At 51.2% G+C, this 12,555-nt stretch overlaps 3 protein-coding genes across 7 annotated transcripts; 2 read left to right on the top strand and 1 right to left on the bottom strand.

The window, feature by feature from the left end:
• Window positions 1–589: 589 nt before the first annotated feature.
• On the top strand, window positions 590–2,416 carry Or47b (Odorant receptor 47b). Its single transcript, XM_001361521.4, has 6 exons — window positions 590–745; window positions 809–977; window positions 1,034–1,554; window positions 1,610–1,817; window positions 1,875–2,033; window positions 2,093–2,416. The coding sequence occupies exons 1-6, from the start codon at window positions 612–614 to the stop codon at window positions 2,141–2,143; spliced, it is 1,242 nt and encodes a 413-aa protein (XP_001361558.3). The 5' UTR covers window positions 590–611; the 3' UTR covers window positions 2,144–2,416.
• Window positions 2,417–3,659: 1,243 nt separating this feature from the next.
• On the top strand, window positions 3,660–12,409 carry nompA (no mechanoreceptor potential A). Of its 4 annotated transcripts, none has more exons than XM_033377672.1 (21): window positions 3,660–3,829; window positions 4,714–4,894; window positions 4,954–5,301; window positions 5,377–5,658; window positions 5,725–5,857; window positions 5,917–6,059; window positions 6,259–6,445; window positions 6,919–7,031; window positions 7,121–7,393; window positions 7,461–7,643; window positions 7,759–8,508; window positions 8,619–9,084; window positions 9,205–9,380; window positions 9,450–9,628; window positions 9,690–9,829; window positions 9,908–10,144; window positions 10,196–10,643; window positions 10,706–10,875; window positions 10,931–11,182; window positions 11,264–11,389; window positions 11,968–12,409. In XM_033377672.1, exons 2-21 carry the CDS (start codon window positions 4,822–4,824, stop codon window positions 12,020–12,022), a joined length of 4,734 nt encoding a protein of 1,577 aa, XP_033233563.1. In that variant the 5' UTR covers window positions 3,660–3,829; window positions 4,714–4,821; the 3' UTR covers window positions 12,023–12,409. The 4 variants fall into 4 exon arrangements, with proteins under 4 accessions (XP_033233563.1, XP_033233562.1, XP_033233565.1 ...); XM_033377671.1 differs by having other exon boundaries at window positions 7,458–7,643; XM_033377674.1 differs by lacking the exon at window positions 7,759–8,508 and having other exon boundaries at window positions 3,661–3,829.
• Window positions 11,478–11,936, bottom strand: LOC26532188 (uncharacterized). Of its 2 annotated transcripts, none has more exons than XM_033377675.1 (2): window positions 11,716–11,819; window positions 11,478–11,658 (listed from the first exon to the last, which is right to left on the bottom strand). In XM_033377675.1, exons 1-2 carry the CDS (start codon window positions 11,774–11,776, stop codon window positions 11,531–11,533), a joined length of 189 nt encoding a protein of 62 aa, XP_033233566.1. In that variant the 5' UTR covers window positions 11,777–11,819; the 3' UTR covers window positions 11,478–11,530. The 2 variants fall into 2 exon arrangements, 1 of the variants encoding a protein (XP_033233566.1); XR_001452342.2 differs by having other exon boundaries at window positions 11,524–11,664; window positions 11,716–11,936.
• Window positions 12,410–12,555: the final 146 nt, after the last annotated feature.

Genomic DNA, 12,555 nt, shown 5'->3' with positions numbered 1-12,555 from the left:
CTGCCCCTGCCCCGGTTCCCCGCACTGCCAGCCCGTTGCCAGAACCAGTACCAATCATTGCATCCCACTAAATGATCACGGGGACTGCGACTGCGACTGCGACTGCGACTGGGACGAAAAGTGTGCTGGAGAAATTTGAATAAAGACCGAGGCCGCGGACATGTGGAACTGGATTTATGTTGTGTGTTCAATTCTCGTTATGGATGTCTCCTGGCCGCCTGCGGGATGTTGGTGTCTTTCCTGATTGAGTCATAAATCATCCACGGTACATTTATGCAAATCTGTCCACTGGAAGTGTGAATCCACAGGAAGTTAATGACTCAAGTTGATTGAACTCAAGTCTAAGCTTTCGCCACCTTTTATTTGTTTAGAAGATCATTTCTGCTCTGCGATGCAGAGCTCTCCGTTGTAGCAGAACTTTTTGCCATGAATGTGGGCCCATCGTATACCAATCCACAATGGCAGTGCGATTTTCTGCAGATGTTCTGTTTATTTACATTGTGGGCGTTGCTCACAAAATGTTTCCATATTAACATTATAATTAGACCCGTTCTGTGAGCCGTATAAAAAGGACCTGACCAGCCGCCAGGAGCACAGTCCAACCACCTCCGATGGCAGAGCCTGACTACACATCATATCTTCGCCTGCTTCGCGACTTCTGGGGAGAGTTCCGGTCTGTGCAGCGCCAGCAGACCCCAGGCCGAATCCCTCGTCTCCTCATGCACACCCAACGCGCCGCCCTGGTGTATGCCAGCAGCCAGCACCATCCACCATCCACCTTAGATTGTAATCTGAACTATTCTTGCAGCGCGCTGTGTCACTACCCCAACAAGAAGATGTCCTCGAAACCTGTGTACCGACGGATCAACTGGATCCTCCTATTCAACCAGACTCTGATGTTCATTTCAATGGTCTGTGGCGTGCACGAGTCCTCAAGTATCATCGACATGGGTGACGACTTTGTGTGGCTCATTGGGGTAGGCCACGACTTTCATGCAGAAACTCCCTCAATCTCAATACTCGTACCTTTCAGCTTGGTCTGATCAGCACCAAGTCATACTGCATGCATGCGCGGGCCACTGAGATCGACGAGGTCATAAGGGATATGGCCTACTACGACGAAGTGGTCAGGCCGATTCATGATGATGAGGAAATTTTGATGTGGCAGCGTTACTGCTACATGGGAGAGGCGTACTTTGGCATCGGGATCTTCTCACTAGTGAACGCCTTTGGCCTGGCCATTTTGTTACAGCCGCTGTTGGGCGAGGGCCGACTGCCGTATCATTCGCTCCTGCCCTTCGGCTGGCATCGGCAGGACCTCCATCCGTGGACTTACCGGATTGCCTTTGGGTGGCTGAGCGTCAATTCGCTCCACAACTTGTCAACCATTCTGTTTGTGGATCTCCTGGGCATCAGCACGATTCTCCAGACGGCCCTCAATCTCAAACTCCTCAGCATTGAGCTCCGAAAGCTGGGGGATCTGGGGTCCGTTAGCGATAACCAGTTCCATGTGGAGTTCTGTCGGGTGGTTCGCTACCACCAGCATATTATCAGGTGAGTGCAGGGCAGATGCGGGTCTTCTGCTAATGCAGTGCGTCTCCACTAACAGACTGGTGGACAAGAGCAATCGTGCTTTCTACGTCACCTTCATTGCCCAGATGATAGCCAGTTTCGCCATGATATCGATCTCCACCTTCGAGACCATGGTAGCCGCTGCAGACGATCCCAAGATGGCCGCGAAATTCGTGCTCTTTGTTATGGTTGGATTCGTCCAGTTGTCCGCTTGGTGCGTGGCCGGAAACCTCGTCCTCTATCTGGTATGTCTTTGGAGTACCCTCCTCTTGACTTGCCTTGATTCTCACTTTATTTTTCAGTCCGGGGAGGTCGGCCAGGCAGCGTTCGAAATCTCAGACTGGCACACCAAGTCCGTGTCCATTCAGCGCGACATCGCCTTCATCATGCTACGCGCCCAAAAACCATTATTCTACGTGGCCAGACCTTTTAAGCCCTTATCTCTGGGCACCTACATGATTGTAAGGGTATTCTCCAGCTACACCCAATACTAGTAGGCATTACCTTTCCCCCTTTCCAGGTGCTCAAGCAGTGCTATAGACTACTGGCCTTACTGCGGGAGTCCATGTAGTGGATGTTTGGAAAAATTATAACCTGTTGCCCCTCCATAATTGGAATTTGCATGAGTAGTTCGTGCACCCTCTTCACCCGAAAGTAATAAATAAATGTGCTGATAGTTGTCTCTCTAGGGACTAATTAGAAATTTGCAGGTTTCCCTTCCTTGACTTGACTCCTGGTAGATTGTGTGTCACAGGGCGAATTCGCAGGGATTTTATGACTCAAGTTGATTGAACTCTTCTACGGTTAGATGGTGTTCGGTTTGTCTATAATTTTGGATGATAATGTTTAGCTATACGCTTCAAAAATTGTGAATAAACAGAAGCGGAGCTGAATTTAACATGAATTTATATGATATTATTCATTGTTCTTAATGATGCTGATGATCTAATGGGGCACCCGAGCAGTCACGCGAATTTCGAGCTGGGTTCATTGAACGATCCAAACACTCACAGAGACTAACCAGAAGGTCCATCGCATTACAATTTAATCGCGGCATAGCCGTGACAGGTATGGCAATCGATCGATGCAGTGCGAGCTGCTCAAAGCAGGAGGAAGTGTCCCCACAAGCGTGGGCCTTGGGTCTTGAGCGTCGGCCTAGAGTACAAATTACTCTCACTGCACCTCCAATGCATCCTGTATCCTGCAGTACCATGGTACGTAGGGAGAGCCAGTGCTATTCTGGCTCCATGCAGACGATGACCATATGTGCAAGTGGTTTGTGAAAACAAAAGTTGGGGCAGCGGAGTGACATTTGCATTTGCATGGCTCGTTTGGCCGCTGCCGCGCCCAATGACACTCAGCGTCGCAACAATGGGGGCGGCCCACGCACACCCAGCGGCGACAGGTGCACCTGTTGAGGAGGAGGAGATGCTGAGTGTCTCTGGCTGTTAGCTGCAGCCAGCCTCGAACTTATTCAAACGTGACACGCATTGTCATGATCTGACCCAACGCGGTACAATGAAGAGCGGCGATCGTTTAGCTGGACATGTGGCAGGGGCAGAGCCAGAGCCAGAGGCAGAGCATAGCAGTGCAGATCAGAGCAGACGCTGCTGTTGCATGCCCTTCAGAGCTGGGAAAGTCGCCCATGTCCATGAAACGTTCACCAGCCAAAGTGTCATTCGGCCAGAACGGAGAGGCTGAGCGCCCCCTCAAACCAGCACGGGGCTCCAACACACCCAACACACCCAATTCGGCTGCGATGGTCGGGAATATGGAGTTGGGGAGAGGTTGGGTGGCTTTTGTCAACCCCGGTCTGGTCCGGTCTGGTCTCGTCTGTTCGCCGCACTGATTAACATTTGAATGGCAATCCCCACGTATGTGTGTATGTATGCATGTATGGGAGCATTTAGAACATTGTCCAATCCGCTCTTTGTTGTCGTCTCCACATCTAATTAATTCCCCTTTCTGCCCATTGTTGCCATGGAGTTGTTGCCACGACTGCGGCCCCCGCTAATGGTAATCGCAATGGGCCAGCTCTGGCAATGGTAATGGTAATGGTAATCGTAATGGTCCAACCACCGATCCCAGTGCAGACCAATGCGGAGTTCAATTTCTGAATTCAGTTTGTCGCGCCATATTCTAACGATCGGTCGGGTCTGGTCCCCAAAATTAAAATAATCATTACCCGCCAGTAGCATTCGGTTCAGAGCTCCATCAAATTGCTTTATTTTCAATATTATCCTTGCGGCTTTAAAGGGTATATATCTACATAAGTACAATTTAAGCTGTAGATTGTTTTACTTGATTAGTTATGTGCTTGATTTAATGAGAACGAAGGAAACTTCAATAAGGATATTGAGATCTAAGGACTTACGCGAACGAAAGTATTTTTAAATTGAATTTCTAAGGTGATCCACGTGGCAAGGACTTTAGAGAACAAATTATAAAGGATGTGTGTGATCCCCAAATAGTGTCCAAAAGAAAGTTCGAATAATAAGCAATTTCTGATTGGATTATGAATCGATGTTTGTGTTGAAATGATCCTTAAAATATGTTTATCAAAGGATAGCGGCAAGTGCTGTGTCCTTTCCATCGTATGCCACAGAATACCCATCACTTCAGCCTTCCGTAGATCCTTCACATGAGATACTCTCTTTTGCGATGAATTTCACCAAAGTTGGAAAGTATTCAGTGTAAATTCGAGTCTTTTCAAGTAAGAGTACAGCCACCGCTCTGAGGTCAATAGCTAACACTTTTCCACAAAAAAAAGAGTACCCCACACCGCGCCTTTGTGTTCTGGGTAGAGCATAAATAGAAGCGTGGACAATAAGCCGGAAGCGACATCCGGAGTTGTGGATCGATATGAGTATGAGTCGAGCGACACGTAGCATGGTTAGATTTTAGTTTAATGATCCAAATTCACGTTACGCATTGTGCACATAATGCCAGCAGCAGCAGCAGAAACTTTTTTAACTCTGTGATTTTCCCATTTTTCCCCCAACACCACTTTTCTGGGGGGTTCGGAGTGAAATTCTGCTTATTGAGGTCGCATATTTCGTGTCATTTTGTCAGCCAATGAACTAATTAGATCATGTCGGATAAAGCAGCGCGACTAACCACGAGTTCTGTTGAAAACTGTAGGTGGAAAACACGCAGCAGAAACGAGACCCCACAGATCGAGGCCAATAATGCCGCGATCCAGCTAGGAAACCCCCACAGAGCAGAGACCGTAATCGAAACGATTATAGAATGAGACCCAAACTGGGACTCGACACGCTACTGACGACCCTTCTGGTCAGCCTCAGCCTGACAGCAATCCAAGGTGAGTGAAACAGCGAGACTGATCGTGGGGCTTGGTCTAAGATGCTCTCTCCTGGCTAGGCCAAACCACCTGCAAGAATGGCCTGGGGCGCGTGCTCTACGAGCGCCTGCCCAACCAGCAGCTCCAGGGTTACGATGACGATGTGGTGCGAGACACAGCTCCCCCCTTCCGGGTACTGGAGAAGTGCCAGGATCTGTGCCTGCGCGACCGAACGGGCACGAACAATATGGTGCGGACCTGCACCAGCTTCGACTTCCAGCCGGGCAGTCGTATCACCTCCTTTGGCGGCAACTCCGAGTACGAGGAGTCGCTGTGCTATCTCACCTCGGAGCAGGCGGGTCCCGAGGGCATTGGCAGCCTGATGCTGGTGCCCAACAGCGTCCACTTCAACGAGATCTGTCTGACATGTGAGTGGCCAAAGCCGAATGGTTTTGGTTATGGATTTGACTGGAAGTGACCTAATGTTCCCCGTTCTACTGCAGCCAGTCGACCGGAGCGGGAGTGTCCCAGTAGGAGGTACGTGTTCGAGCGGCATCCGAGGAAGAAGCTAAAGCTTCCGATAAGCGACATCAAGGAGATCACGGCCGCCAATCGGTCCGACTGCGAGGACAAGTGCCTCAACGAGTTTTCGTTTGTCTGCCGCTCGGCGAACTTTGACTCTACCATGCGCTCCTGCACGCTCAGCCGATTCACCCGACGCACCCATCCCGAGCTGATGGAAGATGATCCCAACTCGGACTACCTGGAGAATACCTGCCTGAATGGTGAGATCCGCTCTGATCAGCTTCTTCATGTAGGTCTAATCCACTCTAATCCCATCCATGGAACAGCTGAGAGGCGCTGCGATGGCCTGGCCGTGTTCGTTAAGGAGGAGAACAAGCGACTGGGTGGCCCCTTCGAGGTGGACATCTTCAACAACATGACGCTGGAGGAGTGCCAGACCATGTGCCTGCGTGCCGAGAAGTATGATCTGGCCTAATGCCTCTATTCCATTGTCATTTGGCTAATAACACCAATTGCAGATACTTTTGCCGCTCCGTGGAGTTCGACGATCAGAGCAAGCAGTGCATTCTCTCCGAGGAGGACTCCATCTCGCAGAAGGATGACATTAGCATCAGCTCCAGTCCAACACATCATTTCTATGATCTTGTGTGCCTAGATAATCGTAAGTGGCTCCCGTGCAAAGACACCACTTCTACTTCTACTCCCACTCCAGCCGAGGCTCACTTGGAGCCAACGACAACGGCGACAACAAGATTATAGTGGAGCCTCGCAACGGTTGCTTCTTCTGTGCCATTTCCACTTCCATTTCAATGTCTTTTCTATGTTGCTATGTTATGTTGTATGTTGTATTCCCGTTGCAGAACGAGCCAATGATTATCCAGACAACTCCGTCACCTCGCACCTCTTCTCGAGCGGCCGTCGGCCAGATACAGCATTCCAGCGTTACCGCAACTCGCGTCTCGGCGGCGAGTTTCACTCGGAGATCACCGGCCGTTCTCTGAGCGAGTGCCTGGACGAGTGTCTTCGCCAGACGAGCTTCCAATGCAGGTGCGTTTCATGCCGTTGTCTTGGCCTTAACCGTTGTATTTCTTGCTGTACCCTCTACTCTTCAAACAGACGGGTATATGGTACTAGAGTTGGTCTATGTAACAGGCAAAAGACTACAGATATTCTAACTTATGATCAATGGTCCTGTACGTCCGTATGAACACCTTGAGACCCATCCAATTGACACACATTTTTAAAGCTCTTGTATTTGATAAAATCAGATCAGTTTATGCCACTATTTCTTATACACCATACATGTATCACAATATTATCATCAGGTACTCGTATAATGAACCTAAACAGCTGCCAGGGCATTCAATAGTCGGAGAGTAGACTCGACTAGAGAGCACTTACTTAGAGTCTTACTTGTTTTACTGTTGCTTTTGCCGTCTTCTGCCTTACTACCCAACGACGTACCGCGTATCCGTCCCGCTTCCTGGCTCCTCTCACTCTCCGATTGCACAAAATTGCAGGTCTGCGGTGTATAGCGATCGTTTTCGTACTTGTCGCCTCAGTCGGTACAATCAAAAGGACGGCATGCGCATTATATACGATGCTGATTATGATTACTACGAGAATCTAATGCGTAAGTGGCTACGAGGAGGTGCTAATGGACTGGCTAGTAATCTTTGGCTCCGGCTGCTTCTGCTGCGGCTTCTCCTGTCTATCTTTCAGTGAATGTGGTGGGCGGAGGCGGCGCCGATGGCGATGCTGGCCACAGTGGCAGCGGCGGCGACGGCAAGCGACCTGGAGATCAGTCGGGCAGCAACTGGAGACAGCCTAATAAGCACGACGATCGCTATGGGTCAGCTGGTTCAACTGCCGGTGGAGGCGGATCGCATGGCGTAGCGGTTACTGGGGCAGGCGGTTCCCGACTGCCTGCGGGCGAGGGCATTGACTATGGCCGCCCGTACGATCGCTATCCAGACTTTGCAGCCAATGAATATGGTATGCATATATCCACCTAGTTCTTCTCTTCTATCCAGATGATATTCTATAACTCGTTCTTCAGCAGATCGATATCCGTATGGAGGTGCTGGTGCTGGCGTTGGTGTTGGCGGTGATCGTGATCGTGATCGAGATCGTGATCGTTATCCCCCTGATCGCTACGGCCAAGCGGGAGGCTCCCGCTATCCCAGCGGTGGAGGCGATGGCATGGGATATGGCCGACCCTACGATCGCTATCCCGACGATTACGGTAAGTGACCTCCCTCTTTACCATATGGCACCCTAAAAATCAATTAATGACACCTAAAACAATGAATTGAGATCACCTCGCCATACTGACAACTAATTTACTAACCCCACGTCAGATCGGTACCCAACGGGTGCCAGTGGTGATCGAGACCGTGATCGAGACCGCGACCGAGACCGTTATCCAGGCGATCGGGAACGTGATCGTGAGCGTTATCCAGGTGATCGGGAACGTGATCGTGATCGAGATCGTTTCGCTGATCGTTATCCGCCTCCGGATCGTTATGCAGATAGGTATGGAGATCGACGCTATCCGGACAGGGACAGAGAGAGGGACCGAGATAGATTGCCCTTCCGTCCGCTGCCGTATCCGGGAATCAATGACAACACTCTGCCCAGCGATTTGCCACACACAAGGCCCTATCCTACGGATGACGATGCTCCCTTCAGACCCTACGGCTATGGCGGGAGCCGCTATGGAGACAACAGATATGACAGTCGCTATCCCCCACGTTACCCGCCACCAAGCAGGGAGCGAGATCCAATCGGTGGCTACACTGGGCGGGATGCCCCAGACAGCATATTTCCGGACAGACGATATCGGCCCTCCTCCATGGACCCGGCCAGATATCCATACGTGCCGGACTCGAGAGGACCACCAGGGCGATACGATGATATTGTGCACAGCGCCAGGCGGCCGGAGCCGGAGTCAGCAAAGCGCTATCCACCGGCCCCCATTGCACCCACGGGCAGCGCCAGCAAATACGCCTCGACTCCGAACCGATTCCCGGTAGGTAACGATCGCTATCCCATGGACATCTACAAGTACGGCAATCGTCTGGGACCCAGCGATCTAGGCAGACGCCCGGGTAAGTACTCGGGACTAACCAACTACCAACCCAAACACCATTAACACCCCCATGTGGAAAGGCAAAGCCGTCCCGGGAAAGATCAGCACTGACACAGACTCTTCATTTAGGACTGGATCGCCCGCCCCCTTTCTACGACTACGACTATGAGGAGCGCTATGGGGATAGGTACGGGCCGTATGATCGCGAGTACGATGGTCCCCCGGGTCGACGACCCCCTGTGGGTGGTCCCTACGGACGCTATGACACTCCCTTTAATCGCCCATATGGAGGTGGGATCGGCAACGGTCTCGATGATCGTCCCATTCCGCTGCCCGGCATCGGTCTGTCCCATCCGCCCACAGCTTACGGGGGAAGTGGTGGTCATGTGGGTGGTGTGGGCGTTGGCATTGCTGCGGGGCCGCCACGGCCGCCGATCACCCGCTGCGAGGAAAGCGACAATTTTAAGCAGATAGCCGCCAGGCACAAGATGCGCCGCCACTTCGTACGTCGCACACTAGTCGTGCCCAGCCTGATCCAGTGCGAGCGCGAGTGCATCGAGAGCCGCGACTTTGTGTGCCGCAGCTTCAACTACAGGTATGTGTGTGTTAGGGTGTGGAGGTGTGGAGGATGGGGGATTGGAGATGGAATGATGGGAGATACATGACACCGATACAAGAGCGACTACAAATAAGCGAACGCGAATTCAATTTGCAGAGACACAGCCGCCTCCAGCTATGAGGATCGCGATCGCGATAGGGAGTCCTCCAATTGCGAGCTGAGCGACAGAGACTCGCGGGAGCTGGACATCCACGATCCGGGCACCTTCGACGCTTCCAACTATGATTTCTATGAGCGCAGTATTGGACGCAGCGACGGCGAATGCATGGACGGTACGAGTATAATATTTAATTGAATAAAGAGCTCACAGATGATTGAATGACCCCACCTCCACCCCGCAGTGACGCAGACTTGCAACGAGGAGGGCATGGAGTTCACTATCCGTACGCCAGAGGGCTTTTTGGGACGCATCTACACCTACGGCTTCTACGATCGCTGCTTCTTCCGTGGCAACGGGGGCACCGTCAATGTCCTGAGGATCAGTGGCCCCCAAGGCTATCCCGATTGCGGCACTCAACGCGTGAGTCGAACACTGGTCAGAGCTCAGCATCAGGCCTTCAATCATTGATCTTGTCTTGCAGTACGGCGACACTCTAACTAACATCGTGGTGGTCCAGTTCTCGGACAATGTTCAAACGAGCCGCGACAAACGCTATAATCTCACCTGCATCTTCAGAGGACCCGGTGAAGCCGTTGTGAGCTCCGGCTACATTGGAGCAGGGTAAGGAATGCCGATTTCGACTAATATCATAGCATTGCCCCGTGGTCTCTTATATGTACGATCCCTATGGGCTTGCAGATCCGGCAGTCCTATTCCCATAGAGTATCTTCCAGCCGAGAATACGCTAAGCTCCAAGGTTCGCCTCAGCATTCTGTACCAAGGCAGACCAACCACCACAATAGCCGTGGGGGATCCCCTAACGTTCCGACTGGAGGCCCAGGATGGATACAATCATGTTACGGACATTTTCGCTACCAATGTGGTGGCCAGAGACCCTTATTCGGGTCGGAGCATTCAGCTTATAGACCGTTTTGGGTAAGTCAGCCCATCATTATGCTCAATCTTTGCTAACCTTTGAAAATTCAGCTGCCCGGTGGATCCCTTCGTCTTTCCGGAGCTGGACAAACTGCGCGATGGCGACACCCTGGAGGCTCGTTTCAATGCGTTCAAGATACCCGAATCGAACTTCTTGGTCTTCGAGGCCACAGTCCGATCATGTCGCGAGGGGTGCCAGCCGGCATACTGCCCAGGGCCAGCGGGTCGACAGGAGCCCTCGTTTGGGCGCCGCAGACGGTCGCTGAACATCACCGACATGGCCGAACTCGAACCTGTCTCCGAAGACGGGTCCGGAGCTCAGGCCCTGGCTCTGGAAGGAATCAAGCAGCTGGAGGATGCCGCCAGCTCGGAGGATGTGATCATAGTGAACAGCACCACGGTAAGCGCCACACTGGGGCAGAGCCAGCTAAATGAGACGCAGACGGGAGAGAAGTCCAAGGAGAATGAGGAACCGGAGCAAGTGCGGGAAATGATTGAAGTGAGCATTTGGAGAGATGGAGCGATTGCCTGATTGACTGATTACTAAATGATCGTTTGTAGGTTTTTGAGACGCGCGAGGAGATCGAGAAGGAGTCCTATCCCCGCAAACTTGTGGCTCCCGTGGAGACGGTGTGCATGACACCGGCAGAGTACCATGGTCTGATCACGGCCATCATTCTGCTGATGATCCTGCTCTTCAGCATCACGCTGGTTGCCGGCCTGGGCTACAGGTGAGATCGGAGGAGCAAAGACATTTGTCAGTACTCAACTATGACCTTCCCTCAGACGCTACTGGAAGTCCATCTCGAAGAATCGCCTGGTGGACCGCCACTCGCCGATCCACTCGCTGGGCCACTCCCACTCTTCCATACGCACACACGAGCGCTTCACAGAGATCGGACACATGCCCAACATGACTGGAGGAGGTGGAGGCGCTGGGGGCGGAGCCAATCAGAGTGCATCGAATCGGGCCTCGAACGCCTTTCGCACAAACATGTCCATGTTCGGCGGCTCATTACACAAGACATTTGCCACGGGGTGAGGATCACTATCTGCCGGTCTGCCTGTCTGTCAGCCAGCCGAACCGGTCCACTTATGAGGTGTTTAATGTCTTTACAGCAACTTGGCGCGCATGTGTCAGCTGCCAGTAATAAATCCCCTGCGTTCGACGGGACAGAGCAGTCACCAGTTCGAGGATCCCAGCGAGCCCATCTACACTGATCCTTCGCTCTTTGAGCGCTCCAGGCAAGTCGGGCTCCAGACCACTCCCATTCCTAGGAAACCTGAATCGAACAAAGCGTCATCATCCACCACAGCCGTACGCAATTGTAAATATTTTCAAGATCCTGGCCTCTTTTATTTCGATGTGTCACTACAATCACACAATCACAAGGGATGACAAGTGCAGAGTCCAGCCGGGTTGCAAATGCCATCCCGTCCGCCTGCTATCTGGCACCTGGTGGAGCACCAGTCTCCCTGCAGGTGGCACACGTTCGGGATCGTAGGCAAATCGCCTAAAACTAAACAAAACAAAAATTAACTCTCATTCACTTCCGAAAGGCGCGACTTACAGTTTTGGGCACTGGCTAACCAGACTAATAATAAAACGAGAAAGAGGCGCAAGTGTTTCATGCTGATGTGCGCTTATATTGGCGGACAAATCGAGACTAAAGTCAAGCTGAGGTCCGAGATGCGATAAGCCCTATCAGGGCAACGAATCTTGTGCGCAACTCTCACTCTATCACGAATACTAAATTGCTTTAAATTATTTTAAATTGCTGATTAAAGTTGGCTTTCATTCTCATTCCATGCTTATCCCACAGATCGCTGCGAAGTCTGACCATGGTGGACGAGTCAGAAGACAATCAGGAGGTCTAAAAGTGCACAAGAATATCTGAAATTGGAAATCTGATCGTCCTCTTGTGATTAGTTGTAAATAAGCTAACAGTTTTAAAACTCCACTTAATCCAACAATCAGAAATATGATCACTCAATATACATATGTATTTATACGCTAGCTAAATGCGTCGGGGACCCTGGAATATTCTTGGGTCCAACAACTAGCCTAAGAAGTGCACTACAGCCCTACGATATGGTCCGAATATTATCGTATATATAATATCAAACATTCTTCTTATGAACGTATGCTATTAAGGCGTTTATCTAAGGCTAATAACAGAACAAGCAACACAAATAAACAATTATTCTTTATACGAGCTAAGATATATTAAATGCAATAAAGCCCAAACATATCCATATAAAATATTATCTCGACTTTGCCCCTCCAAAGGAATGCAGAGGCATCAATTAATCAGGGCCCAAACAGAGGCTGGATGTCCGCCAGTGGCAACAGTAAGCAGCTTTGCAACTTCTCGCTTTGGGTTAACGAGCGGGCCAAGCTGCATTTGCGG

Source organism: Drosophila pseudoobscura, chromosome 3 (genome assembly GCF_009870125.1).
Source record: "Drosophila pseudoobscura strain MV-25-SWS-2005 chromosome 3, UCI_Dpse_MV25, whole genome shotgun sequence".
NCBI classification, from domain to species: Eukaryota; Metazoa; Arthropoda; class Insecta; order Diptera; family Drosophilidae; genus Drosophila; species Drosophila pseudoobscura.
The sequence above is the reverse complement of the archived record's forward strand: the minus strand, read 5'-3'. Positions and strand labels throughout refer to the sequence as shown.